The sequence below is a fragment of the Pseudophryne corroboree genome, chromosome 8, assembly GCF_028390025.1.
Source record: "Pseudophryne corroboree isolate aPseCor3 chromosome 8, aPseCor3.hap2, whole genome shotgun sequence".
NCBI classification, from domain to species: Eukaryota; Metazoa; Chordata; class Amphibia; order Anura; family Myobatrachidae; genus Pseudophryne; species Pseudophryne corroboree.
The window spans coordinates 467540073-467567230 of NC_086451.1; the positions used below are offsets into that span (position 1 = coordinate 467540073).

At 46.8% G+C, this 27158-nt stretch overlaps 1 protein-coding gene across 3 annotated transcripts in view; it reads left to right on the forward strand.

Annotated features, from left to right (window-relative positions):
* The window catches only part of OCRL (OCRL inositol polyphosphate-5-phosphatase), a 123069-nt gene extending 97794 nt beyond the window's left edge, over positions 1–25275 (forward strand). For 2 of the 3 annotated variants that reach the window (XM_063938368.1, XM_063938370.1), the window contains 9 exons: positions 510–620; positions 1802–1967; positions 3277–3512; positions 11074–11097; positions 14190–14309; positions 14495–14579; positions 18094–18221; positions 20419–20530; positions 20830–25275. In XM_063938368.1, coding sequence (XP_063794438.1) covers positions 510–620; positions 1802–1967; positions 3277–3512; positions 11074–11097; positions 14190–14309; positions 14495–14579; positions 18094–18221; positions 20419–20530; positions 20830–20954 — 1107 coding nt within the window. In that variant the 3' untranslated portion in view covers positions 20955–25275. The remainder of the gene's footprint in view (positions 1–509; positions 621–1801; positions 1968–3276; positions 3513–11073; positions 11098–14189; positions 14310–14494; positions 14580–18093; positions 18222–20418; positions 20531–20829) is intronic. The other variant, XM_063938369.1, reaches the window with a different exon arrangement.
* The last annotated feature ends 1883 nt before the right edge of the window (positions 25276–27158 follow it).

Here is a 27158-nt window from a genome sequence, read left to right on the forward strand (position 1 = left end):
TCTCCGGCAGGGTCTACAGGTTATTCATAGGATAACACTGGGATATGTTGACACGACAGCGGATTTGCACCAATTGGTCAAAGCTTTCGGCCTTCAAGCATGCAACGGGCCCCTCCATATATCCCTACCTCCTGGCTCAGGCAAATCAGTTTTTTGTTTGGTGCGGCAGGAGCCGGACCATGGTCAGAGGGCTGCTGTTTTTTTTTAGCAGCCATAAGCTTTTTTTATTCTATTTTTATAGTCTTACTATTTTTTTCCAGCGATCTTGTCTAAAAAGCATCTTATACGTACCTTAGAAAGAGTCGCTGCAACAACTCCCCATCGGGAGTTACACAACTAATATTGAAAGTGATGTGACGCGTAGTGATGGGTGATCTACACAATCCACATTCTACGTCAGTCTAATAAGTTGTGTGATAGTGTCACACAGTGATCTTCACTTTGCAGCAAATTAGCATTTTGCACTTTTTATACATATTTTCTACCTAACCGGACTGTTCCCTCCCCAGGTGAAAGTTGTGGTGGAACGCAGATACAGAAAAGCATTTGAGGACATTGTGAGGATGATGGACAGAATGGAGAATGATTTCCTTCCTTCCTTAAACCTCACCAGGAGAGATGTGAGTTCTAGACTATTTTTATTCATCCGAATTAAAAGTACAAGAGCAGAGGTTATAACTATGGTTTTAGTGTATTTAGTGTATTAAATATTCTGTACATCCCCGTGTTTATAGTGACAAGTCATCCTTCACTAGATTGTTTTACTGGACAAATGTAAACCTTCCTCGCAGATTACCATAGCATAGTTATAGTGGGTTAAGGTAGCCTGTAAGCTGTGACGAGCAGGACCCTCTGTCCTATGTCCTCGTATGTAATTCGTATATTTTTGGTATCCTGTTTGGTGCTGCAGAATTTTGAGGCAAGCAGACAATGATCGTGAAAAGAGTTTTTGCACCAGCACTTCCACTCCAAAGTATTACCGTGCAGCATAAAGGCCTTAGGGGGAGATGTACTAAGCAGTGATAAAAGTACCACCGCTTAGTACATGTCCACCTTAGTTAGAGAGAGTGTATCCAACTGAAAATGACATCTGGGATGTGAATAGAGTTCTCTGTTATCCCATCAGGGGAGGGGGTATTTTTACCGTCCCTTTGTCAACGTTGGTGCCTTCCCAAACTCAGTGCTGCCGGCCACTTACAGTGGTGCTACAGGTTGGTGGTCTAGGGCCAAATGAAATAATTTGTGTCCCATGTGATACGTAAACCAGTGCTGAGGCTGCCAATCTCATACAGAAGTACTGTATGTGGGCAAACAGAAGCCCAGCCATGTTCATCTACTAACTAAACCTAAAGATGACGGGTAAACACAATTTACTTAATGTTTCTTATTGAGAAATTCACCAAACATCTAGCCTAGGGTTGGCGTGAAAAAATAAAAATTATACTCTAGGGAACTGTGATTCAAGAGAGTTTGGGTAATCACTGTATTAGTGTTAACTCAGACACAAACTATCACAAAGTAAAAGAGACAACTTGTAACCTTTTAGTAGTAAATGTAGAATCTCTCCCAATTCTAACCATATGATTGCCCGTTCCCCTGCGCTGGTGAAGCTTGCGTAATCTTACTGCCAGAGTGGAGTTATAATTGCGTCCTCCGGGGCAGCGCTGTTCTGTAGCTCTGGGAGACAGATGACGGCGTACCTGATAAACGGCGTGCAGTACTGTGTAACGGTTATTGTGTGTACTTATCTCCCATATGTATTATTGTCCTAATCACTAATGCATTTTGCTTTGCACCACAGTTCAAGTTTGACCGGGTGAGATTCCGTCAGTTACATAAGGAGAAGTTTCTAATCCAGAATGACGGACAGGTCCCGTGTCACTTCTCCTTCATTCCCAAACTGAATGACACGCAGTACTGCAAGCCCTGGCTGCGTGCTGAGCCCTGCGAGGGGTACCTGGAGCCAAGTACGTGCCTTGTAAACGGTTTATTGTACTAGTTACATTTTATGGGGCAGGTTGGGCGCTGGCCAGAATCACACAAACCTCACTGGTTCCTTTTATAGGATGACGTTTTACGTTACCAGACTGGTTTCTTTTATCCTATCTCCACTTACCGGGCATTCCTTGTATAATGTAATGTCTGTACTAATCGTGCGACTATTTATGTGTGATAAATGCAGCTTGTTTCTGGGTCTATAACTCTCTCCTCCCCTCTAAATGCATGCCTGATAAGAAAATAAAGTGCTTACACCTGCAGGTGGGTTCTAGAAAGACAACAGAAATATTGCTAGTGCTTCAGATGGGTTAACACCAGTAAGGGGCTGATTCAATTAGGGGTGATGTGCTGCCGGACATCCTACAATAATTGGCTGTGCACTGTTACCCAAATCACTACCCTGAGCATTGCGTTTCACAATGTGCTGTTACAGAACAGCGCACTGCGGCCAAGCTGCTAATCCTTCATTACACATCAGAGAATGGCGTTAGCGTGCCTCTAAACTGGTTCTTATCACTGCAGTTCATCTCCTATAGCCATATAAATAGTGACCTTTGGATTGTATTCTCTTGTAAGTATGATTACTTTATTTCCGTGGGTTCTGGTTACAAATCATTAAAGCTGATGGGATTGCATGCGGCACAGAATGCGGTCATGTGACCGACACTAGGGATGGCCATCGGTGGGTTATCCATCGATGGTACCATTGGTTGATAACTTTGATGGTGGGAAACCATCTATGGTTTTGCCCGTCAATGGTCACCATTACTTTAGTATTGAACTAGATGCGGGCCAATCAGAGCCCGGGGGCATGGCTTCATGGGTGTCAGGTGGTGGAGTTATGCTCCGTGTCCTTGACACTCTAGAGAAAAAAATTAAAAATTATTTGATAGCTCTTTATCATCGATGGTGAGTAACCATCTGGTTCTCCCTCATCAATAGTAAAAGTAGTTACTATCGGTCATAGACAATCAATGATTTTGGATAATCGATGGTCAATGGGCATACCTAACCCACGCCGGAACCCCGCGCGATCACAATGCCGCCCAACGGAATGCCGACACACAGGGTCTATTCCCCCTCGTTGGTGTCCACGACACCCATAGAGTGGGAATAGAACCTGTGGCGATCCACCGAGCCTGCTGCTACCTTTAAGGAATGGACACATCCTTATACTAAAACGGTTTTTAAAGTAAACTCCTCCCCTCTTCATCCACCCTGAAAAAGTTACGTAGTAAAACTCTTCTCTCTTCACGCCTTGTAACTTTCTTCCCCCAGATGAATGTGTGGAGATCAGCCTGGACGTGTACGTCAGTAAGGACTCTGTTACCCTCCTCAACTCCGGCCAGGACAGCATTGAGGATATATTAGTCCTTCACCTGGACCGCGGCAAGGACTACTTCCTAACCATCAGCGGGAGTTACCTGGCCAGTTCTTTCGGCACCTCTCTGGAAGCCTTGTGCCGAATGAAGAGGCCAATCCGGGAAATCCCAGTTACCAAACTCATTGACCTGGTGAGCGATGGCGGTCTCTTATGTTACAGAGTAGGCTGGATGACCCCCCCCCCTTACCTGGGAACTTACCTAACTGCTTAGTTATCCCATTTTCTCTAACGTCCTAAGTGGATGCTGGGGACTCCGTAAGGACCATGGGGAATAGCGGCTCCGCAGGAGACTGGGCACAAAAGTAAAGCTTTAGAACTACCTGGTGTGCACTGGCTCCTCCTCCTATGACCCTCCTCCAAGCCTCAGTTAGATTTTTGTGCCCGAACGAGAAGGGTGCACACTAGGTGGCTCTCCTGAGCTGCTTAGTGAAAAGTTTAGTTTTAGGTTTTTTATTTTCAGTGAGACCTGCTGGCAACAGGCTCACTGCATCGAGGGACTAAGGGGAGAAGAAGCGAACTCACCTGCGTGCAGAGTGGATTGGGCTTCTTAGGCTACTGGACATTAGCTCCAGAGGGACGATCACAGGCCCAGCCATGGATGGGTCCCAGAGCCGCGCCGCCGGCCCCCTTACAGAGCCAGAAGAGGTCCGGAAAATCGGCGGCAGAAGACGTCCTGTCTTCAACAAGGTAGCGCACAGCACTGCAGCTGTGCGCCATTGCTCTCAGCACACTTCACACTCCGGTCACTGAGGGTGCAGGGCGCTGGGGGGGAGCGCCCTGAGACGCAATAAAAACACCTTGGATGGCAAAAAAATGCATCACATATAGCTCCTGGGCTATATGGATGCATTTAACCCCTGCCAGAATACATAGAAAAACGGGAAATAAGGCCGCCGATAAGGGGGCGGAGCCTATCTCCTCAGCACACTGGCGCCATTTTCCCTCACAGCTCCGTTGGAGGGAAGCTCCCTGGCTCTCCCCTGCAGTCACTACACTACAGAAAGGGTTAAAAAAGAGAGGGGGGCACTAATTACGCGCAGTATTAAATAAAACAGCAGCTATAAGGGGAAAAACACTTATATAAGGTTATCCCTGTATATATATAGCGCTCTGGTGTGTGCTGGCAAACTCTCCCTCTGTCTCCCCAAAGGGCTAGTGGGGTCCTGTCCTCTATCAGAGCATTCCCTGTGTGTGTGCTGTATGTCGGTACGTTTGTGTCGACATGTATGAGGAGAAAAATGATGTGGAGATGGAGCAGATTGCCTGTAATAGTGATGTCACCCCCTAGGGGGTCGACACCTGAGTGGATGAACTGTTGGAAGGAATTACGTGACAGTGTCAGCTCTGTATAAAAGACAGTGGTTGACATGAGACAGCCGGCTACTCAGGGGCTCTAAAGCGCCCGTTACCTCAGATGGCAGATATAGACGCCGACACGGATACTGACTCCAGTGTCGACGGTGAAGAGACAAATGTGACTTCCAGTAGGGCCACACGTTACATGATTGAGGCAATGAAAAATGTTTTACACATTTCTGATAATACGAGTACCACCAAAAAAAGGGGTATTATGTTCGGTGAGGAAAAACTACCTGTAGTTTTCCTGAATCTGAGAAATTAAATGAGGTGTGTGATGATGCGTGGGTTTCCCCCGATAACAACTGATAATTTCTACAACGTTATTGGCATTATATCCTTTCCCGCCAGAGGTTAGGGTGCGTTGGGAAACACCCCCTAGGGTGGATAAAGCGCTCTCACGCTTGTAAGGGCTCTACCCTCTCCTGAGATGGCCACCCTTAAGGATCCTGCTGATCGAAAGCAGGAGGGTATCCTGAAATGTATTTACACACATACTGGTGTTATACTGCGACCAGCAATCGCCTCAGCCTGGATGTGCAGTGCCGGGTTGGCGTGGTCGGATTCCCTGACTGAAAATATTGATACCCTAGATAGGGACAGTATATTTTTGCCTATAGAGCATTTAAAAGATGCATTTCTATATATGCGTGATGCACAGCGGAATATTTGCCGACTGGCATCAAGTCTAAGTGCGTTGTCCATTTCTACCAGTAGAGGGTTATGGACACGACAGTGGTCAGGTGATGCGGATTTCAAACGGCATTTGGAATATTGCCTTATTAAAGGGAGGAGTTATTTGGGGTCGGTCTTTCAGACCTGGTGGCCACGGCAACAGCTGGGAAATCCACGTTTGTACCCCAGGTCGCCTCTCAACATGAGAAGACGCCGTATTATCAGGCGCAGTCTTTTCGTGGGCAAGCGGGCAAAAGGTTCCTCATTTCTGCCCCGTGACAGAGGGAGAGGAAAAAGGCTGCAGAAATCAGCCAGTTCCCAGGAACAGAAACCCTCTCCCGCCTCTGCCAAGCCCTCAGTATGACGCTGGGGCTTTACAAGCAGAATCAGGCACGGTGGGGGGCCCGTCTCAATGAATTTCAGCGCGCAGTGGGCTCACTCGCAAGTAGACCCCTGGATCCTTCAGGTGATATCTCAGGGGTACAAATTGGAATTCGAGAAGTCTCCCCCTCGCCGTTTCCTAAAGTCGGCTTTACCGATGTCTCCTTCTGACAGGGAGACAGTTTTGGAAGCCATTCACAAGCTGTATTCCCAGCAGGTGATAATCAAGGTACCCCTCCTGCAACAGGGAACGGGGTATTATTCCACACTGTTGTGGTACCGAAGCCGGACGGCTCGGTGAGACCGATTCTAAATCTAAAATCTTTGAACACTTACATACAGAGGTTCAAATTCAAGATTGAGTCACTCAGAGCAGTGATTGCGAACCTGGAAGAAGGGGACTACATGATGTCTCGGGACATCAAGGATGCTTACCTTCATGTCCAAATTTACCCTTCTCACCAAGGGTACCTCAGGTTTATGGTACAGAACTGTCACTATCAGTTCAGACACTGCCGTATGGATGGTCCACGGCACCCCGGGTCTTTACCAAGGTAATGGCCGAAATGATGATATTCCTTCGAAGGAAGGGAATTTTAGTTATCCCTTACTTGGACGATTCCCTGATAAGGGTAAGATCCAGGGAACAGTTGGAGGTCGGTGTAGCACTATCTCAGGTAGTGTTGCGGCAGCACGATTGGATTCTCAATATTCCAAAATCGCAGCTGGTTCCGACGACTCGTCTTCTGTTCCTAGGGATGATCCTGGACACAGTCCAGAAAAAGGTGTTTCTCCCGGAGGAGAAAGCCAGGGAGTTATCCAAGCTAGTCAGGAACCTCCTAAAACCGAGCCAAGTCTCAGTGCATCAATGCACAAGGGTTCTGGGTAAAATGGTGGCTTCCTACGAAGCAATCCCATTCGGCAGATTCCACGCAAGAACTTTCCAGTGGGACCTGCTGGACAAATGGTCCGGGTCGCATCTTCAGATGCATCAGCGGATAACCCTGTCACCAAGAACAAGGGTGTCCCTCCTGTGGTGGTTGCAGAGTGCTCATCTTCTAGAGGGCCGCAGATTCGGCATTCAGGACTGGGTCCTGGTGACCACGGATGCCAGCCTGCGAGGCTGGGGAGCAGTCACACAGGGAAGGAATTTCCAGGGCTTATGGTCAAGCCTGGAGACATCACTTCACATAAATATCCTGAAGCTAAGGGCTATTTACAAGGCTCTAAGCTTAGCAAGACCTCTGCTTCAAGGTCAGCCGGTGTTGATCCAGTCGGACAACATCACGGCAGTCACCCACGTAAACAGACAGGGTGGCACAAGAAGCAGGAGGGCAATGGCAGAAGCTGCAAGGATTCTTCGCTGGGCGGAAAATCATGTGATAGCACTGTCAGCAATTCCGGGAGTGGACAACTGGGAAGCAGACTTCCTCAGCAGACACGACCTCCACCCGGGAGAGTGGGGACTTCACCCAAAAGTCTTCCACATGATTATAAACCGTTGGGAAAAACTCGACAGGTATTGCGCCAGGTCAAGGGACCCTCAGGCAATAACTGTAGACGCTCTGGTAACACCGTGGGTGTACCAGTCAGTGTATGTGTTCCCTCATCTGCCTCTCATACCCAAGGTACTGAGATTGATAAGATGGAGAGGAGTAAGCACTATATTCGTGGCTCCGGATTGGCCAAGAAGGACTTGGTAACCGGAACTTCAAGAGATGCTCACGGAGGATCCGTGGCCTCTACCTCTAAGAAGGGACCTGCTCCAGCAAGGACCCTGTCTGTTCCAAGACTTACCGCGGCTGCGTTTGACGGCATGGCGGTTGAACGCCGGATCCTGAAGGAAAAAAGGCATTCCGGATGAAGTCATCCCTATCCTGATCAGAGCCAGGAAGGATGTAACCGCAAAACATTATCACCGCATTTGGCGAAAATATGTTGCGTGGTGCGAGGCCAGTAAGGCCCGACGGAGGAAATTCAACTGGGTCGATTCCTACATTTCCTGCAAACAGGAGTGTCTATGGGCCTGAAATTGGGGTCCATTAAGGTTCAAATTTCGGCCCTGTCAATTTTCTTCCAAAAAGAACTAGCTTCAGTCCCTGAAGTTCAGACGTTGTAAAAGGGGTACTGCATATACAGCCTCCTTTTGTGCCTCCAGTGGCACCTTTGGGATCTCAATGTAGTTTTGGGTTCCAAAAAGTCACATTGGTTTGAACCACTTCAATCTGTGGAGTTAAAATATCTCACATGGAAAGTGGTCATGCTGTTGGCCCTGGCCTGGGCCAGGCGCGTGTCAGAATTGGCGGCTTTATTCTGTAAAAGCCTTATCTGATTTTCCATTCGGACAGGGCGGAATTGAGGACTCGTCCTCAGTTTCTCCCTAAGGTGGTTTCAGCGTTTCACCTGAACCAACCTATTGTGGTGCCTGCGGCTACTAGGGACTTGGAGGACTCCAAGTTGCTGGACGTAGTCAGGGCCCTGAAAATATATGTTTCCAGGACGGCTGGAGTCAGGAAATCTGACTCGCTGTTTATCCTGTATGCACCCAATAAGCTGGGTGCTCCTGCTTCTAAGCAGACTATTGCTCGTTGGATTTGTAGTACAATTCAGCTTGCACATTCTGTGGCAGGCCTGCCACAGCCAAAAATATGTAAATGTCCACTCCACAAGGAAGATGGGCTCATCTTGGGCGGCTGCCCGAGGGGTCTCGGCTTTACAACTTTGCCGAGCAGCTACTTGGTCAGGAGCAAATAAGTTTGTAAAATTCTACAAGTTTGATACCCTGGCTGAGGAGGACCTTGTGTTTGCTCATTCGGTGCTGCAGAGTCATCCGCACTCTCCCGCCCGTTTGGGAGCTTTGGTATAATCCCCATGGTCCTTACGGAGTCCCCAGCATCCACTTAGGACGTTAGAGAAAATAAGAATTTACTTACCGATAATTCTATTTCTCGTAGTCCGTAGTGGATGCTGGGCGCCCATCCCAAGTGCGGATTGTCTGCAATACTTGTACATAGTTATTGTTACAAAAATCGGGTTATTATTGTTGTGAGCCATCTTTTCAGAGGCTCCGCTGTTATCATGCTGTTAACTGGGTTCAGATCACAGGTTGTACGGTGTGATTGGTGTGGCTGGTATGAGTCTTACCCGGGATTTAAAATCCTTCCTTATTGTGTACGCTCGTCCGGGCACAGTATCCTAACTGAGGCTTGGAGGAGGGTCATGGGGGGAGGAGCCAGTGCACACCAGGTAGTTCTAAAGCTTTACTTTTGTGCCCAGTCTCCTGCGGAGCCGCTATTCCCCATGGTCCTTACGGAGTCCCCAGCATCCACTACGGACTACGAGAAATAGAATTATCGGTAAGTAAATTCTTATTATTAAATGTATAGCCCTGTATACCTGAAATGGTTTCTTATCAGAATATTTATAAGAAAGTCTCGCATTGTACTTTGTCCTGTCTTGTGTCGCAAGCGTCGCCAGTCACCAGTTGGCAGAAATTGCATTGTGGCTTATTCTGCTTATCTACACGTCTTTGCCCCAGGTTCCTTATAATTACTGCTGATGGGGCATTGTCTAGGTAACGTGCACTGCAGTAACATAGATGAATGTGCCAAGTACATGAAACCTCCACAGCTTCTGTCCTGCCGGACTATATCCTGTATTGTGTGTATTTACTTGGCAGAATAAGGGACAGGCGTTTGCTGCCAGATCTGTGTCCGATTATCCAGGATTTCAGCTGAAGGGCCCATGGTTAGATGTGGTCATTTTCCACCCATTGTGATCGACGCCTGACCGTTCACAGTTGGCGCTTGATTTCCGTCAGTGGTATCAGCGGCTGTTATATTTTATATTTTTTATCATTTATATGTAAAATTATTATCCATGAAAATTACAGCTTCGCTTAGGTATTATTATTATTATTACCAGTTATTTATATAGCGCACACATATTCCACAGCACTTTACAGAGGATATTTGCCCATTCACATCAGTCCCTGCCCCAGTGGAGCTTACACTCTATATTCCCTATAACATGTACACACAGACACATTCATGCTAGGGTTAATTTTGTTAGGAGCCAATTAACCTGCCAGTATAATTTTGGATTGTGGGAGGAAACCGGAGTACCCAGAGGAAACCCACGCAAGTACGGGGAGAATATACAAACTCCACACAGTTAGGGCGATGGTGGGAATCAAACCCATGACCTCAGTGTTGTGAGGCTGTAATGCTGACCACTACACCATCTGTGCTGGGTAGTCTATACACCTCTGTGTTATAAGACTGTTACTGTAGATTTCGTACATACAGGTTTTATTATTGATATCACCCCCTTATAATAAATATCACTTAGTGTATGTTGTAAGTCACATTGGCAGAAACATTATAAAAATAATGTACTTGTCACCTACACATTAATATACGCAGCGGAGTCACGTTATTATGACCCCCAGCTAATAGCCAGAATAACCGCCGCGTGCAGCACGGACAGCAGCTAGACGGGCTGGGAGTAACTCAGTAACGTGCTGGTAGGCTGGCACAGGTTCATTGTGACGGTGAGCTGCTCCACTGTAGTGTGTCGGTCGGCCGTCACACACCTTCGTAGCCGACGTTCAATACTCACATCAACGGCACGTGGTGCTCAGCAGTTTCCACGTCTGTTATTCGCAATGGTGCCATTTGTCCAGTCCCGATACACCTTCACCGCAGCAGCACGCGAACAGGTCACACACTGCGCTGCGTCAGAAATACTGCCACCCTTGGCCCGAAAGCCGATAATCCCCCCTTTCTGCAACTCTGATAAATCGCCCCTTTTACCCATGACAGCAATGAGTGATATGTGTGCAGACGGCCTATCACACACCTTATATACCCACCAAACCAGCGCACGACACGTGACGTACTTCATGGGCTACGCGCTGCCGACGTCACATGTAGGAGGTGGTCATATTAATGTGAATTTGCCGTGTTATCAACTTCCTTGTAAATTATCAAATGAGAGTCTGCACCGTTTTGTAAGCTCTGTAATTGTCGTCCAGTTTTCGACTCAAACTTAAATAACTTTATACCATTTTTACATCATTTTATAGACTCGGTATGCAGTGCCATAGTACTGTAACTGGTTACACTCCTAGTTTAGGTGGAAGCTGCATTCGTTTACCTGTCCATTAACCAGTCCTATTCCATAGATATGAGGCATCTGCCAAGTCTTCTGCTCTCTATCTGCTAACCTCTCATTCATCTTTTTTTCCCTTTTCCTCCCCTGCATCCCTCTGCTCGTAGGGAGAAGACAGCTTCTCAGAGAAGGTAACTGCAGTCTTAGGATTAGACTCTCCCCGTGTCCCCTGTGCTGTGTGTAGTGTGACTTGCAGTGTGTGCGATGTAACACTGGGATAATGTGCTCTAGTGCCCGGTTGGTGTAACGCCTGCTTGGCTAATCCCATATCTGTCAGCGCTGCTTTGTCTACATTTCATAAACTGCTTTGTCTACATTTCATAAACTGCTTTGACTGAAGTGTTGGCATAATTGTATCTAATATACACAAGTGTGTATCAAATTGGGAAACAATACATCCGTCATCTCTGTATCAATGACTAACAAGCCTCTGATACGGAAGAAACTAGGAGTCTGCAAACTCTTCCGTCAGTGTGATTCTGACCATCGTTGATGCAAGGAAGAGGTGCTGCCTTTGTATACAGCAATGACCACTTACAGCAAAGTGATTGGACATTAAGGGGTATTCAATTAGTGCTGTTTTTTCGACCATGCACTTTTCGCCCGGTTTTAGGTCGAATTACATTTTACCTATTCAATGCCCGTCCTATTTTTTGTACTGGTCGAAAAATCCGGTCCTGGCGAAATCCACGTGTATCGGCGAATTCGCCACCAATGCACATGTTTTGGCAAATTTGCAGGCGTTTTCGCCTGTTTTTGGCGAAATTTTTCGCCCATGCCGATTTGACAAAAAGAAAACTGAAATGGCGTGCACTAAAATGGATTAAAAAACGGGCAATTGAAGACCAGTCGAAAAACCGGCACTTAATTGAATACCCCCCCCAGGTATTCAATGAAGTGCCGTTTTTCCAACTCGTCGAAAAAACTGCACTAATTCGACACGGGTTTTCGTCCGTTTTTTGATCAAATTTCGCCCATGCCGTTTCACTTTCTTTTTTTTTTTTTTTTTTTGTCGAAACTGCATGAATGAAAATTGCGCCCAAAACAGGTGAAAATGCTGGCGAATTCACCAAAATACGTGTATTGGCGGCTAATTCACAGATACACGTGTATTGGCGGCGAATTCACAGATACACGTGTTCTTTGCCACTGCTGGATTTTTCAACCACTCAAAAAAAACTGCACTGGGCATTGAATAGGTTGAATGTAAATTTGACCTAAAAACGGGCGAAAAGTGCCTTGTCAAAAAAACGGCACTAATTGAATACCCCCCTGTGTCCTTCAGTCAACAGCAGTTAAAAGGAAAGGTGATGTGTGAGTGGGGAAATGCGGATGATGTAATACAGGTCTGATGCACCAAAAGTAACCTTCAGCCTTTCACTTGTTCTATGTTGCTGCCGCTTGTAAGTAATTATTACACCGCTGCATTAAGAAAAGCTTTTTCTGTTGTGTTTTAATGTTGTTTTTAAACTCCCAATAAATTAATGTACAAGTTGTTTTCTATCGTATCTGAGTATATGTGCAGAAGATTTAGGGGTGATATGCACAAAGCATCTGATGCGCAGTTGAATGCGAGTAAAACGTGATCACTCCTGCCTTGCGCACACGGAACTGAATGCTGATTTTTTTGCCTGTATGCAGATTTATATGCGTCTCTGCTGCTGGGCCGCCCATGTCCGTACACCTGGTCTGATAAGTCCGTTATCGGTGCACGATGGTACCAGCCTGTGCCAGGCACAAAAAACATAATTATGCTTATGCACAACAGAAGGAACATATGTAAGAATGCGCTTTCACAATTAGTCTTCAACTCTGCATCGGGCGTGTAGTGCGTGCTTGCGGCAGTCTGTATTTGTGACCATTTCTGCTGGAGGAGTAAGTGTGGAGCTTGGTCACTTTGCTGGTGATTGGTTGCCGCAGTTTCTTTCCTGAGCGTTAATGTCTCGGTGATCACTTGCATAAGACGTGGAGTAAACCCCTTGTGGTGGGAGCTGTCTCTGCGTACCCCAGATCAGATGATACCAGTCTGATCAACTGATGGAGTAGCTTTGATGCAGGTGGCACAAACCACACTTGTCATGTGATGCCCGGATCGCTTCTCTCATACTTGTGCGCCAGCATGTGGAGACAGTGTGATACCGTCTGCTGCTTCGAGATGTAGTTGATATCCTATATACAATCCCTAAATCGGGTGACCGGCCGTTGATTGTTTAGGTGTGTACGCTGTACCGATGCAGAAGCGTTAGCCGATAAGCAGCTTATAACGCCCCAATAACAGTCGGGACTGGGAGGTCGCAGTTTATGTGCTGCACATGCGACCTCCCGATCCCCATAGTGGAACCCCATCGCAGAATGTTCTGCGGCACAAAAGCACTAATTGATTGGTCCCTTAAAATGAATACAAGGCTTCTTTGCAGGCGTCAGCCATATTTCAGGGTAGCGTGATGTATTTCACCACCTTTTTTAGGGGTGTGGTTCATCAAATCGATAGTATCTAGGTCGACAATGTTTAGGTCGACAGTCACTAGGTCGACATGGATGGAAGGTCGACAGGGTTTCTAGGTCGACATGTGCTAGGTCGACAGGTCTAAAGGTCGACATGAGGAATTTTTTTTTATTTATTTTTTTGGTGTCCTTTTCTTCGTAGAGTGACCGGGATCCCAAATTAGTGCACCGCATCCCCTCGCATGGCTCGCTTCGCTCGCCATGCTTCGGGCATGGTGCCTTCGCTCCGCTACCGCTTTGCTCGGCACACTTTACCTTTCCAATCGTAGTCCACGTGGATCGTTAAGTATGAAAAAATTCAAAAAAAGAAGAAAAAATTGAAAAACTCATGTCGACCTTTAGACCTGTCGACCTAGCACATGTCGACCTAGAAACCCTGTCGACCTTCCATCCATGTCGACCTAGTGACTGTCGACCTATAGTGGTCGACCTAAACATTGTCGACCTAGATACTGTCGATCTTCAGACCGGATCCCCTTTTTTAGAGCCTCTCCATTAACTCCTTGTAAATCACATTGGTACAGAAAACATACACATATGCTTATTATAGGGAGTCCCTTGCAGTGTGATTTAGAATGTATTTACAATATATGCAGTTTGGGATTTATTCCCTGCGTTCTTGTGATTTTTATTTGGCTTATTGTAGCTGAGATTCAGTCCCCCTGTGCTATCTTGTAAACTCCATGTTATCTTCACTTTGGGTTGATTTCTTCCCCAGGAGAAAGCGGTTATGCAGATGTTGCCGGAAGATGTCGACGGGACCAACGACAAACCCCTGAAGGTCCCGAAAGAGATCTGGCTGTTAGTGGATCACCTGTATAAGAACGCCTGTCACCAGGTCTGTGTGAGCCCGCAGATGTGATCAGGCCCGGTTCATGTCTTGTTGCAAAATACATACTGTGCGTTTACATTATCAATGTGCTCATATAACACAATTACCTCTATCATATACATGGCAACGTTTCCGTTCGTCTGTCTGACCGTGTATACTGCGTGTTACAGTGTTTGACTTCTCCCTTGCAGGAGGATCTTTTCCAAACTCCTGGAAAACAGGAAGAGCTGCAGCAAATCATTGACTGTTTAGACACCAGCATTCCGGACACCATCCGTATCCTTTGTTCTCACGGCTACGCTGTAACGCGGCAATGATAATACAGTAACACCGTCATTAGGGGTATTGGGTATCTAGGCATGTCGGCAGAAAATGAATCCGCTTAAGACACCATAAATAATTTCTGGGTTCCAGTATATGGTACATAATAGATCGTCAGATGAATACAATAAAAGCACAGTCTGGCCTGGCGGAGTTTGGGGCATCTGGATTTTGTTTTATGAACATGTAGAATTGTAGCAGACACAGTGTTTCTCATTACAGGCTCTTGTCATTACTTTGTCTCCAGCTAGAACATTATATGTAAATGTTGTGAGACTTGATCAGACTCCATTTTCAGTATGAAATGTGCATTTGTGAATCCCAAAAAACAACCGTAGCCGCCGTTTTAGTTCTTTAGGTTGATGACCCTTTCCCATTTAAACGTTATTAAGCCATAGACTGTTTCTCCTTCCTGCCGTTGACCGACTTCAAGCGACCACTTGTGCAGTGACTGCTGATGTGGATCTTATGGTGCCCATACACTTGTGCAATGCCCCGCGACGCGGGTATTGCACCGGCAGTTCAACTGCCAAAGTGATTACCATGCAATAGTGATGGACACGTCACCGCCAAGTGGGAGTGGCCTCAGGCTACTCCCGGCGGGTGCCTATCGCACATCGCAGTGCGATATATTGCATGTGTTGAAAAAAACACATGCAATTGCACTGCGATGCGAGAAATATTAAGTGCAGCACATACTATCATGTGACGCGACATTTGAGCGGCGTGCCCGCGCATCGCGTCTCATGGTACCTTAAATGTGCATACAATCCTTCGATTTCTCTCACAGATGCGGTCGAAATCGAAGGATAGCACCTGATATCGCACAAGTGTATGGGCACCATAAATCTTAAGTAGATGAGCGCTGCATGTGGTTTGTTATCCCTCTAAAGGTGTTTACACACGGTGAGATAAATCTTTTAGATTTTGACTGCCGTATATACTCGAGTATAAGTCGACCCGAATATAAGCCGAGACACCTAATTTTACCACAAAAACCTGGGAAAACTTATTGACTCGAGTATAAGGCTAGGGTGGGAAATGCAGCTCTAGCCGTACACAGCCCTCATACTGCCAGATATGCCCCCACAGTGCCAGATATGCCCTCATACTGCCAGATATGCCCTCATACTGCCAGATATGCCCTCACAGTGCCAGATATGCCCCCACAGTGCCAGATATGCCCTCATGCTGCCAGATATGCCCCACAGTGCCAGATATGCCCTCATGCTACCAGATATGCCCCCACAGTGCCAGATGTGCCAGATATGCCCCACAGTGCCAGATATGCCCCCGCAGTGCCAGATATGCCCTCATGCTGCCAGATATGCCCCCACAGTGCCAGATGTGCCAGATATGCCCCACAGTGCCAGATATGCCCCCGCAGTGCCAGATATGCCCTCATGCTGCCAGATATGCCCTCACAGTGCCAGATATGCCCTCACAGTGCCAGATATGCCCCCACAGTGCCAGATATGCCCTCATGCTGCCAGATATGCCCCACAGTGCCAGATATGCCCTCATGCTACCAGATATGTCCCCACAGTGCCAGATGTGCCAGATATGCCCCACAGTGCCAGATATGCCCCACAGTGCCAGATATGCCCTCATGCTGCCAGATATGCCCTTATGCTGCCAGATATGCCCCACAGTGCCAGGTATGCCCTCATGCTGCCAGATATGCCCTTATGCTGCCAGATATGCCCCACAGTGCCAGGTATGCCCTCATGCTGCCAGATATGCCCCACAGTGCCAGATATGCCCTCATGCTGCCAGATATGCCCTTATGCTGCCAGATATGCCCCACAGTGCCAGGTATGCCCTCATGCTGCCAGATATGCCCCACAGTGCCAGATATGCCCTCATGCTGCCAGATATGCCCCACAGTGCCAGATATGCCCTCATGCTGCCAGATATGCCCTTATGCTGCCAGATATGCCCCACAGTGCCAGGTATGCCCTCATGCTGCCAGATATGCCCCACAGTGCCAGATATGCCCTAATGCTGCCAGATATGCCCCACAGTGCAAGTTACTTACCCTCCGTCGCTCCCGCACTGTTTTATGAAGGAGGGACACGGAGGGCACAGCGCGCGGCTCTCCTGTGTCCCTCCTGCATCTCAGGCGGCAGCGGCGCGTGTGTGTGAAAGGAAGTGCCGGTTCGTGCACTTACTTTAACACACACGCCGCTGCCGCCGGAGACGCAGGAGGGACACAGGAGAGCCGCGCGCTGTGCCCTCCGTGTCCCTCCTAAATACTGACTAGTATAAGCCGAAGGGGCTTTTTCAGCACAAAAAAAAGTGCTGAAAAAGTCGGCTTATACTCGAGTATATACGGTATATAGTCAAAATCGGAAGGAAGGTTTGTACAAATCGGAAGGTGTTAGGCCGCTTGCGGTCCCGATACGCTCTTGATGCACGGTCCCGTGGGGTCGGTATCGCAAGTCTAGATAGACTGTGCAGGTAAGTCAATCTTGATTATCTAGTGTACTATCTAGTACAAAGTATAGTCAAAATTGGCACTTAGTCAAAATCGTACATAGAAAGTACAGATAGTAAATATCGGTGCTTCTGGGCTCAGGGGGAGTTCAAGGGAAATCGCATAGTCAAAATCGGGCATAGCAAGGATTTCACCGTGTGTATGCACCTTAGGTTGCTGTGGAATCACCGCCAATGTTTCCATGTGTGAGTCCACCGTAATATGCAGGACATTGTTACCTAGTAGACTGCAAGTACTCCCCCTCTCTGTCCACTCCAGAGCCATGTAACATGGGCCCTCATTCTGAGTTGTTCGCTCGCAAGCTGCTTTTAGCAGCTTTGCACACGCTAAGCCGCCGCCTACTGGGAGTGAATCTTAGCATAGTAAAATTGCGAACGAAAGATTAGCAGAATTGCGAATAGACAGTTCTTAGCAGTTTCTGAGTAGCTCCAGACTTACTCGGCAACTGCGATCAGTTCAGTCAGTTTCGTTCCTGGTTTGACGTCACAAACACACCCAGCGTTCGCCCAGACACTCCCCCGTTTCTCCAGCCACTCCCGCGTTTTTCCCAGAAACGGCAGCGTTTTTTCACACACCCCCATAAAACGGCCAGTTTCCGCCCAGAAACACCCACTTCCTGTCAATCACATTACGATCACCAGAACGAAGAAAAAACCTCGTAATGCCGTGAGTAAAATACCTAACTGCATAGCAAATTTACTTGGCGCAGTCGCAGTGCGAACATTGCGCAATTAGCGGAAAATCGCTGCGATGCGAAGAAAATTACCGAGCGAACAACTCGGAATGACCACCATAGATCAGATATTGCCTCCTTCCACAGAGTAAATATTTCAGTTTTCATCCAGAATATAAACCTTACAGGTATGTGAGATACAGATCTTTGCTTTTCTTTAGTGGTTTGTATGTATGAAGAAGACGGTTTGCTTTATACAGTAACAAAATGCCGGACATTTCCCTAACTCTGTTGCCCAGCTGGCAGTAACCATTCTGTGGCGGAAGCATTACTGATCTTCCTGGAAGCACTGCCAGAGCCCGTCATCTGCTATGAGTTGTACCAGAGGTGCATCGACTGCTCGCACGACACGCGTCTCTGCCGACAGGTTTGTAACCCGGCAACTACAAAGCTTCTGTCGCTGTTCTTATCATTGACAGATGAGCGTTACTATTAGGATTATACCCATGGGGTGCGTATAGGATGGTTGGTAATAGGGTGAGGGGCATTCAGATGTGAGACTGGGGTGGGCAAGGGGGACGTTAGAAAGCTCCATGTGCACTGCAGGGGGGGCAAATGTAACATGTGCAGAGAGAGTTAGATTTGGGTGGGGTGTGTTCAAACTGAAATCTAAATTGCAGTGTAAAAATAAAGCAGCCAGTATTTACCCTGCACAGAAACAAAATAACCCACCCAAATCTAACTCTCTGCACATGTTACATCTGCCCCACCTGCAGTGCACATGGTTTTGCTCAACTTCTAATAAATTTGCTGCTGTGATTAGGTCTGAATTACCCCTACTGTCAGGGTATAAGAACATTGGGCTATCGTGCAATGAAAGATAACGGAACCTCTGTAAATGTTGCGGTTTTATATGTGTGTCTGTAATAGTAATCAGAGAATGGACAATATACTTGTTTCAGGCATAGTCTTACCCTATATGAGTGTGTAACAGTGTCAGCTTGTATAGTGTGTATTGTGTACGTTGCCATTGTTTCTCTGACGTCCTAGTGGATGCTGGGGACTCCGTAAGGACCATGGGGAATAGACGGCTCCGCAGGAGACTGGGCACATCTAAAGAAAGATTTAGGACTATCTGGTGTGCACTGGCTCCTCCCCCTATGACCCTCCTCCAAGCCTCAGTTAGATTTCTGTGCCCGGCTGAGCTGGATGCACACTAGGGGCTCTCCTGAGCTCCTAGGAAGAAAGTGTTTGTTATTTTTTTTTATTTTCAGTGAGACCTGCTGGCAACAGGCTCACTGCAGCGAGGGACTAAGGGGAGAAGAAGCGAACCTACCTAAGTAGGTTAACCTACCTACTCATACAGATGTGTCCGTCTACACCTGGCATTTTTGCGCCACATGGTGCTACTTAGACCCTCCGCAATAGAAAGCAATTCCCGTAGTTTCTTACTGTTTCCTGATTATTATTATTTTATTTTCATGTTCTGTGCATCGTAGCCGCCCACGTGTTCTCTTATCGCGTGCTAGGTACTTATGATTAGTGTTATTGTCACTGCGGAATTGCTGTGACGTCTCAGATTAAGCCCAGTGATGTCCGCTGCCGGACAGGGCACGGTCGCTTGTATCTGCCCTGATTAGCCAATAAATCACACACATTATTACGTGTAACGCCAGCGTCCGTATTCAGGGTACCCGCGCATAGTACTTTTGTTTCTTTAATATTGTGAATGAGAGACACATTTAGTAAAAAAGTCTTATCGGAGCGAATGGCGTGGCTTAAGTCTCAATGTCTGTGGCGCACCATATTTGGCGCAATGTAAGGATAAGTGTATGCGTATATATCTGTATGTTGCAGCCATGTCACACTAAAATGAGCCAGACCGCCTCATATTGTGTATCCTGGGGGATTGAGGTGAGGTTTAGGTGGTCTATTACAAATTGCACAGACTAAGCATAGATAAAACAGTCACAAGCCCCAAATGTGCTCATAGCCTGTACAGCAGGGTGGTATAGGGGGTCATTCCGAGTTGATCGCTAGATAAAAATGTTCGCAACGCAGCGATTAAGTGAAAAAGCGGCACTTCTGCACATGTGACGCAATGCGCACGCGCGACGTACTTTCACAACAGCCGTTGTAGTTTTACACAAGATCTAGCGAGGCTTTTCATTCGCAATGTCCGCCGCAGAGTGATTGACATGAAGTAGGCGTTTCTGGGTGTCAACTGACCGTTTTCAGGGAGTGATCGAAAAAACGCAGGCGTGCCCGAAAAACGCAGGCGTGGCTGGCCGAACGCAGGGCGTGTTCGTGACTTCAAATCCGGAACTGAACAGTCTGAAGTGATCGCAAGCGCTGAGTAGGTCTGGAGCTACTCTGAAACTGCACAACATTATTTTGTATACGCTCTGCGATCCTTTCGTTCGCACTTCTGCTAAGCTAAAATACACTCCCAGTGGGAGGCGGCATAGCGTTTGCACGGCTGCTAAAAACTGCTAGCGAGCGAACAACTCGGAATGACCCCCATAGTCCTTTTGTCTTTCACTTATTTGAGCCTATTGTGTTTCCCCTTATTGCGTGTGTGCTTAAAGTAGCTAACTATGTTTATTTCCCACTTCCATGTTCAGGTGATTTCCCAACTTCCGCGAAGTCACCGGAATGTGTTCCGATATTTGGTGGCGTTTCTGCGAGAGCTGCTGAAGTACACTAGCGACAACAACCTGAGCGCCAGCCTGATTGGTAAGCACTGCACACCGCGCCGGCCATACAACTTACTGAGGCATCCATTACTGGGCCCCAAAGTTCCCTCCCCTGGCCGCCTTGCCCTCACGCTTAGTACAGAGCGGACAGGGAATGTGTTATCTCTTGGTGTCTCAATTCAGTTACCTAATCATTACCAATGCAGTGCGTTAGTGGCTGGTAAAACTTCCCAGAATGCTCTGTCAGGGCATGCTGGGTAGTACAGTTCCACAACATCTGGTTGCTTTCCATTGCTGCATTTGTCTGGGTTGTAATATGTATATTTTATGTGCACACAGCGACTGTATTCACCAGTCTCCTCCTCCGACCTCCGCCAAACCTGGTGGGGAAGCAGACTGCGAGTGAGCGCCAGCGGGGGAGCACTTTCATCCTGGGGTTCCTGCTGGCGGGGGACGAGGAATGAGGACAGTAAGAATAAATGACACGGCACAAGACTGAGACCTGAAGCTCTGTATGAGGATGTGACCTGTCCGCTGCAGAGACGAGAGGACGAGCCGGCGGAAGTCACTCATGGTACCGTTTCCTCCTTTATGCCATAGGAGCAGACACCACACAAGGACTTCTCCGTGGGAGGCTGGAACCCTAAAGTGGTGCAGGGTCTTCTCTGGTCCATGTGAAACGCAGGTCACCTCTTTTGTTACCGTGAACACTTTGGTCCTTGCCCTTTTGTTTGCTCTTAACACTGGTGCCATAGTCTTGTTCAATTTATGTGCGATATGGTTCTATTTAAGTGCCCTTTGCTCCGTTCTCCTTACATTTCAAGTGACTTGGTGCCCGACGCGTTTCATCGATTCTGCATTTGTTTCTGGCTTGGAGACCTGACGAAGACTATAGGATTGGTTGGTTGTCTGTTCATTTTTTTACATACAGTCCTTCTCTTTCAGCCACACAGGTTGACACGTCCACTTACAACACTAGCCATCTTCCGAACACCCCTTTCATGTTCCGTGCGCATTAGCATAGTCTTTGTAGTGGGAGCGGGAAGCAGAATCACTGTGTTAGACCTTTTCAGCTGTCCGCTTGATGTACAGTACTGTAACTATTGGACTGCAGCAATTATGTGATTACCCCATACCTTATAATGTACAAGTGCTGCTTATACTATGGGACTAGGTCTAGAATATAGTTAAATACATTTCACTCTTCTCATTATGTGCAACAATAACTCCCGTCATTTTTAATTTGTCTGTACTGCTGATTTGTGTACAAAAAAAATCAATTCTTTCTAGCAATTTATGGTCTTTTATCTCTGAAAAACAGATTAGGCTGTGTTATAAACACTACATGACATAAAACTACATGGGAGAATATGTATACAGTGTATCCAATGGATTTTTGTTTTTGGTTATATTTAACTTTTTTTGTATCCTCACCAAGAATGTTTTTCCTTTTTAAAGTGCATCTGTAAACTAACTCGGTGGGAGCAGCCGCTTGGTGGGCTGAACTGGTTTTCACAACTATGGAGCCTAATATTGTGCTAGGAATAGGTGACCTCCCTGAGGCACTGAAGTGCCTCATACCTCAGTGATGTCAGCGGTTTTAGCAAGCTGGGAGCAGCCACTTGGTGGTCTGCACTGGTTTTCACGACTATGGAGCCTGATATTGTGCTAGGAATAGGTGACCTCACTGAGGCACTGAAGTGCCTCATACCTCAGTGATATCAGCAGTTTCCAGTGAGCTGGGAGCAGACAGATGGTGGGCTACACTGGTTTTCACGACCATGGAGCCTGATATTGTGCTAGGAATAGGTGACCTCACTGAGGCACTGAAGTGCCTCATACCTCAGTGATGTCAGCGGTTTCTAGTGAACTGGTTTACCTGAGTTATATGCTTTTGGTTCAGCATACTATGCCTTCTTCCACCGTGTGTCGGCAAAATCTCCCATAAAGTCTAGTAACGAGAAGGGCTTTTCCCTCTGTCATTACGTGACGCATACAGTATGACCATTCAGGCTAATTTGGTGGCAGCAGAATACGATGTGTCACTGTAGCAGATATCTGTGCACAGGGGAAGTGAGCTTGTAGCAGTATTTTGCTTGTCATACATGATTGATGCTTTTTAAAAGTATTTTATTTAGGTTATTTATTTTTGTAGGTTAAAGAATTAAAAAACAAAATGTTTTCAGCATTTCAACGCGTTTCTCCGTAATTTCATATGGAATGAGAAATGCCAAAAATGTTATTTAATACTTCAGATCGGAAATATATATCATGTCAGTGGCTTGATGCTTTAAAGGAGTTTTGTGTCCAACTTATGAAGTGCTGGTTACCAATCGGTGATGGGCAGAGCCAGGTATATACAGTAACTGAACCCTGACTTCTAGGTCCCGTCTCACTACTGTAAGGCTCGGCCGGTGTTCATCCATCCTTTCCTACAAATCCACCGGACAGCTTGATATGATCACTGGTTAAATGTACATTATTATGTGTACCCCAGTTTTACAGTGTTATTCCTATGTGATGCTGTATTACCTGCTCTGGTTCCTGGCAGATCTGCGTTACTGTTTATCCCACGTCAGCAAAGTGATGATGTATATGTACAGTGGTGGAACCCAGTCCGGATACTTGTTACTGGGTCGGTTCCTTTCCCATTAATCATGAACCACAGAAGAGTGCTAGAGGTTCCGGGACTTGTATGCAGCCACGCATTTAAGTGGGTCGGCGATGTATCAATCCTTCAATGGACGACAAGTGGAAGTTTTTCCCAAAGTGATCACTGATTGGTTGTTATGGGAAATAGCGCCTACGTTCTTTATAAGGTTTGATGCATCTTCTCCCAGTCTCAAGAAGGTGATAGGAGACCGACTAGTGACTAGCTAGTCTTGGGTAGTGCTTCATCAGTACATTTAAAAAGATGAAGGTTCCGTCACTTTTATACTGGATGAAGGCCTGAATATATGATGCTTCATGTGCTGGGACAACCTATACAGTATAGATATAAACTGCCAACGCAATATATACAGGGGGAAGGGGGCATCTCACTGAGTATTTTATTGGCTGGTGATAGAACCCCGGGAAGAGAATAGCTCTGATTTTTTTTAGTGTAACAGAATATAATGACCATTCGCTCACACAACATTGTAGAGGAGATTAATCGAAGCTTGGACAGAGATAAACTACCAACCAATCAGCTCCTGTCGTCATTTTTTCAAACACAACCTGTAATATAACAGCTAGATGGTGATTAAGTGGTACTTTAACTCTCTCCACTCTATGGGGTCTATTTACTAAGCCTTGGATGGAGATAAAGTCGCTGGAGGTAAAGTACCAGCCAATCAGCTCCCAACTGCCATGCCACAGGCTGTGTTTGAAAATGACAGTTAGGAGCTGATTGCCTGGTACTTTATCTCCAGCCAAGGCTTAGTAAGTAGACCCCTATATCTCCCAAATCTCTACCTGTGTGTGGTGACTCTTTGTACCATGCAGCAATCTTCTAGTCTGGTCAGTATGTAGGTTACGCTAGGTAGGTATGGAACAGCTAATATTTCCCAAAACGCACTTTGAGTCTTTATCTCCCGAGATATTACCAAAACGTACATTCGTACATTACGGTGTCCCTTGCCTAAATGGTTACGGTTCGGGAACTTTAGTTCTGCGGTCTCTTGAGGAGACCTCTAAAGCCTCAGTCGTGCAGAGTCTGAATGCCCGATTTAGTTATAGGTTCTCTGTTCAGTGAGATTTCTTAATATATCTTATCGTGTTACTAAAATATATATACACCTGTTCCAAAGGAGCCTCTTTCCTCTGTACTCCCTTTTGATCTTTTGTTGGATACACTTCTAGAAAGCTGTATCCAACCGTATTTGGTTGTGAACTTCTCTGTCTTCAGTAGGGCACGCAAGCAAGCACTCCACATACAGATGTGTCTTCCGCTGATACCGGAGGAGTTATGCGGCTGGGGAGCGGGGACATGCCCTCTGCTCACCAAGTACTGTCAGATCATGTGGAATGTTCCTTACAGCTAGCAAAACCAAAGGCTGTAGAAAGCCTAACTTTGGATGTTTCGACCTTCTGCTTTACTGGTTCAGGACGGTGGGTGCAGCCCTATGGTCTCTAAGGCCCAGCCAATCAGCTCCTAACTGCCATGTTACAGGCTGTGTTGGACAGATGAGAATTAGGAGCTGATTGGTTGGGATTTTATCTCCACTCTCCAAGGCTTGATAAATCAGGGCCTAAGACTCTTATGTCACACAGTGGATATCTCTTTGGGATATCTGTTGCTCCATTCACTCAGTTAACCTGACTGTGGTTGCCATGGTGGTAGGCAACTGTTTATTAGTGTTAATACCAGATACTTCTAGCATAGTGAATAGTGATCTGTATGGCACTGAGGGTGAAATCTACAGTAACAGCTGCAGCATCATAGTAATAGCATCTTCGAGTTTTATCCTGGTAAATGTTATAATATTCCGATGTTGGGGGCTTATCTCATGTCACACTTTGTGTCCTGTCCTCCGTGTATTACACTGCATATGGTGGTTTGTACTGTTTGTGTGTGTGAGAACCCCCTGGTTTCCCTGCACCTCCTTGGATACGAGCTTCCTCGGTACTCGCTAGTTATGACTGTACCTGTACATCCGCCTCCTCTGTTCAGACTAGTGGAACTTTATGTATCTTTTGGTCACCAATTTATTTTTATATGTAGTTAATTTATTTGGTACATAAAATGTATGGACAAAATGAATAGCATTGTGTAACGAATAAAGTACTTTTATGTCATCACAGTATGTTTGTTTTTTATTCCCTTGGACGTCTGGTGATACTTCCCTTGGAACGTTGCCTACGTAAGATTCTAGTAATGAAGCATGCAGCCGGCTTTCTGTGTATGGGGGTTGTATGTACTGTGAGCCTTACCCAACCCATATAATCTCCTACAGGATTCTCCATACAGTAACTCCCACATTAACTTCTAGAAGGTCACATCATTCCCAGTATACCTCCCGGAGATCACAGCTTAGCTCCCCAGTATCCTCCATCATTCCCAGTATACCTCCCGGAGATCACAGCTTAGCTCCCCAGTATCCTCCATCATTCCCAATATACCTCCCGGAGATCACAGCTTAGCTCCTCAATAACCTGCATCATTCCCAATATACCTCCCGGAGGTCACAGCTTAGTTCCTCAGTATCCTCCATCATTCCCAGTATACCTCCCGGAGATCACAGCTTAGCTCCCCAGTATCCTCCATCATTCCCAGTATACCTCCCGGAGATCACAGCTTAGCTCCCCAGTATCCTCCATCATTCCCAGTATACCTCCCGGAGATCACAGCTTAGCTCCCCAGTATCCTCCATCATTCCCAGTATACCTCCCGGAGATCACAGCTTAGCTCCCCAGTATCCTCCATCATTCCCAGTATACCTCCCGGAGATCACAGCTTAGCTCCCCAGTATCCTCCATCATTCCCAGTATACCTCCTGGAGATCACAGCTTAGCTCCTCAATAACCTGCATCATTCCCAATATACCTCCCGGAGATCACAGCTTAGCTCCTCAATAACCTGCATCATTCCCAATATACCTCCCGGAGGTCACAGCTTAGTTCCTCAGTATCCTCCATCATTCCCAGTATACCTCCCGGAGATCACAGCTTAGCTCCCCAGTATCCTCCATCATTCCCAGTATACCTCCCGGAGATCACAGCTTAGCTCCCCAGTATCCTCCATCATTCCCAGTATACCTCCCGGAGATCACAGCTTAGCTCCCCAGTATCCTCCATCATTCCCAGTATACCTCCCGGAGATCACAGCTTAGCTCCCCAGTATCCTCCATCATTCCCAGTATACCTCCCGGAGATCACAGCTTAGCTCCCCAGTATCCTCCATCATTCCCAGTATACCTCCTGGAGATCACAGCTTAGCTCCTCAATAACCTGCATCATTCCCAATATACCTCCCGGAGATCACAGCTTAGCTCCTCAATAACCTGCATCATTCCCAATATACCTCCCGGAGGTCACAGCTTAGTTCCTCAGTATCCTCCATCATTCCCAGTATACCTCCCGGAGATCACAGCTTAGCTCCCCAGTATCCTCCATCATTCCCAGTATACCTCCCGGAGATCACAGCTTAGCTCCTCAATAACCTGCATCATTCCCAATATACCTCCCGGAGATCACAGCTTAGCTCCCCAGTATCCTCCATCATTCCCAGTATACCTCCCGGAGATCACAGCTTAGCTCCCCAGTATCCTCCATCATTCCCAGTATACCTCCTGGAGATCACAGCTTAGCTCCTCAATAACCTGCATCATTCCCAATATACCTCCCGGAGATCACAGCTTAGCTCCTCAATAACCTGCATCATTCCCAATATACCTCCCGGAGATCACAGCTTAGCTCCCCAGTATCCTCCATCATTCCCAGTATACCTCCCGGAGATCACAGCTTAGCTCCCCAGTATCCTCCATCATTCCCAGTATACCTCCCGGAGATCACAGCTTAGCTCCCCAGTATCCTCCATCATTCCCAGTATACCTCCCGGAGATCACAGCTTAGCTCCCCAGTATCCTCCATCATTCCCAGTATACCTCCCGGAGATCACAGCTTAGCTCCCCAGTATCCTCCATCATTCCCAGTATACCTCCTGGAGATCACAGCTTAGCTCCTCA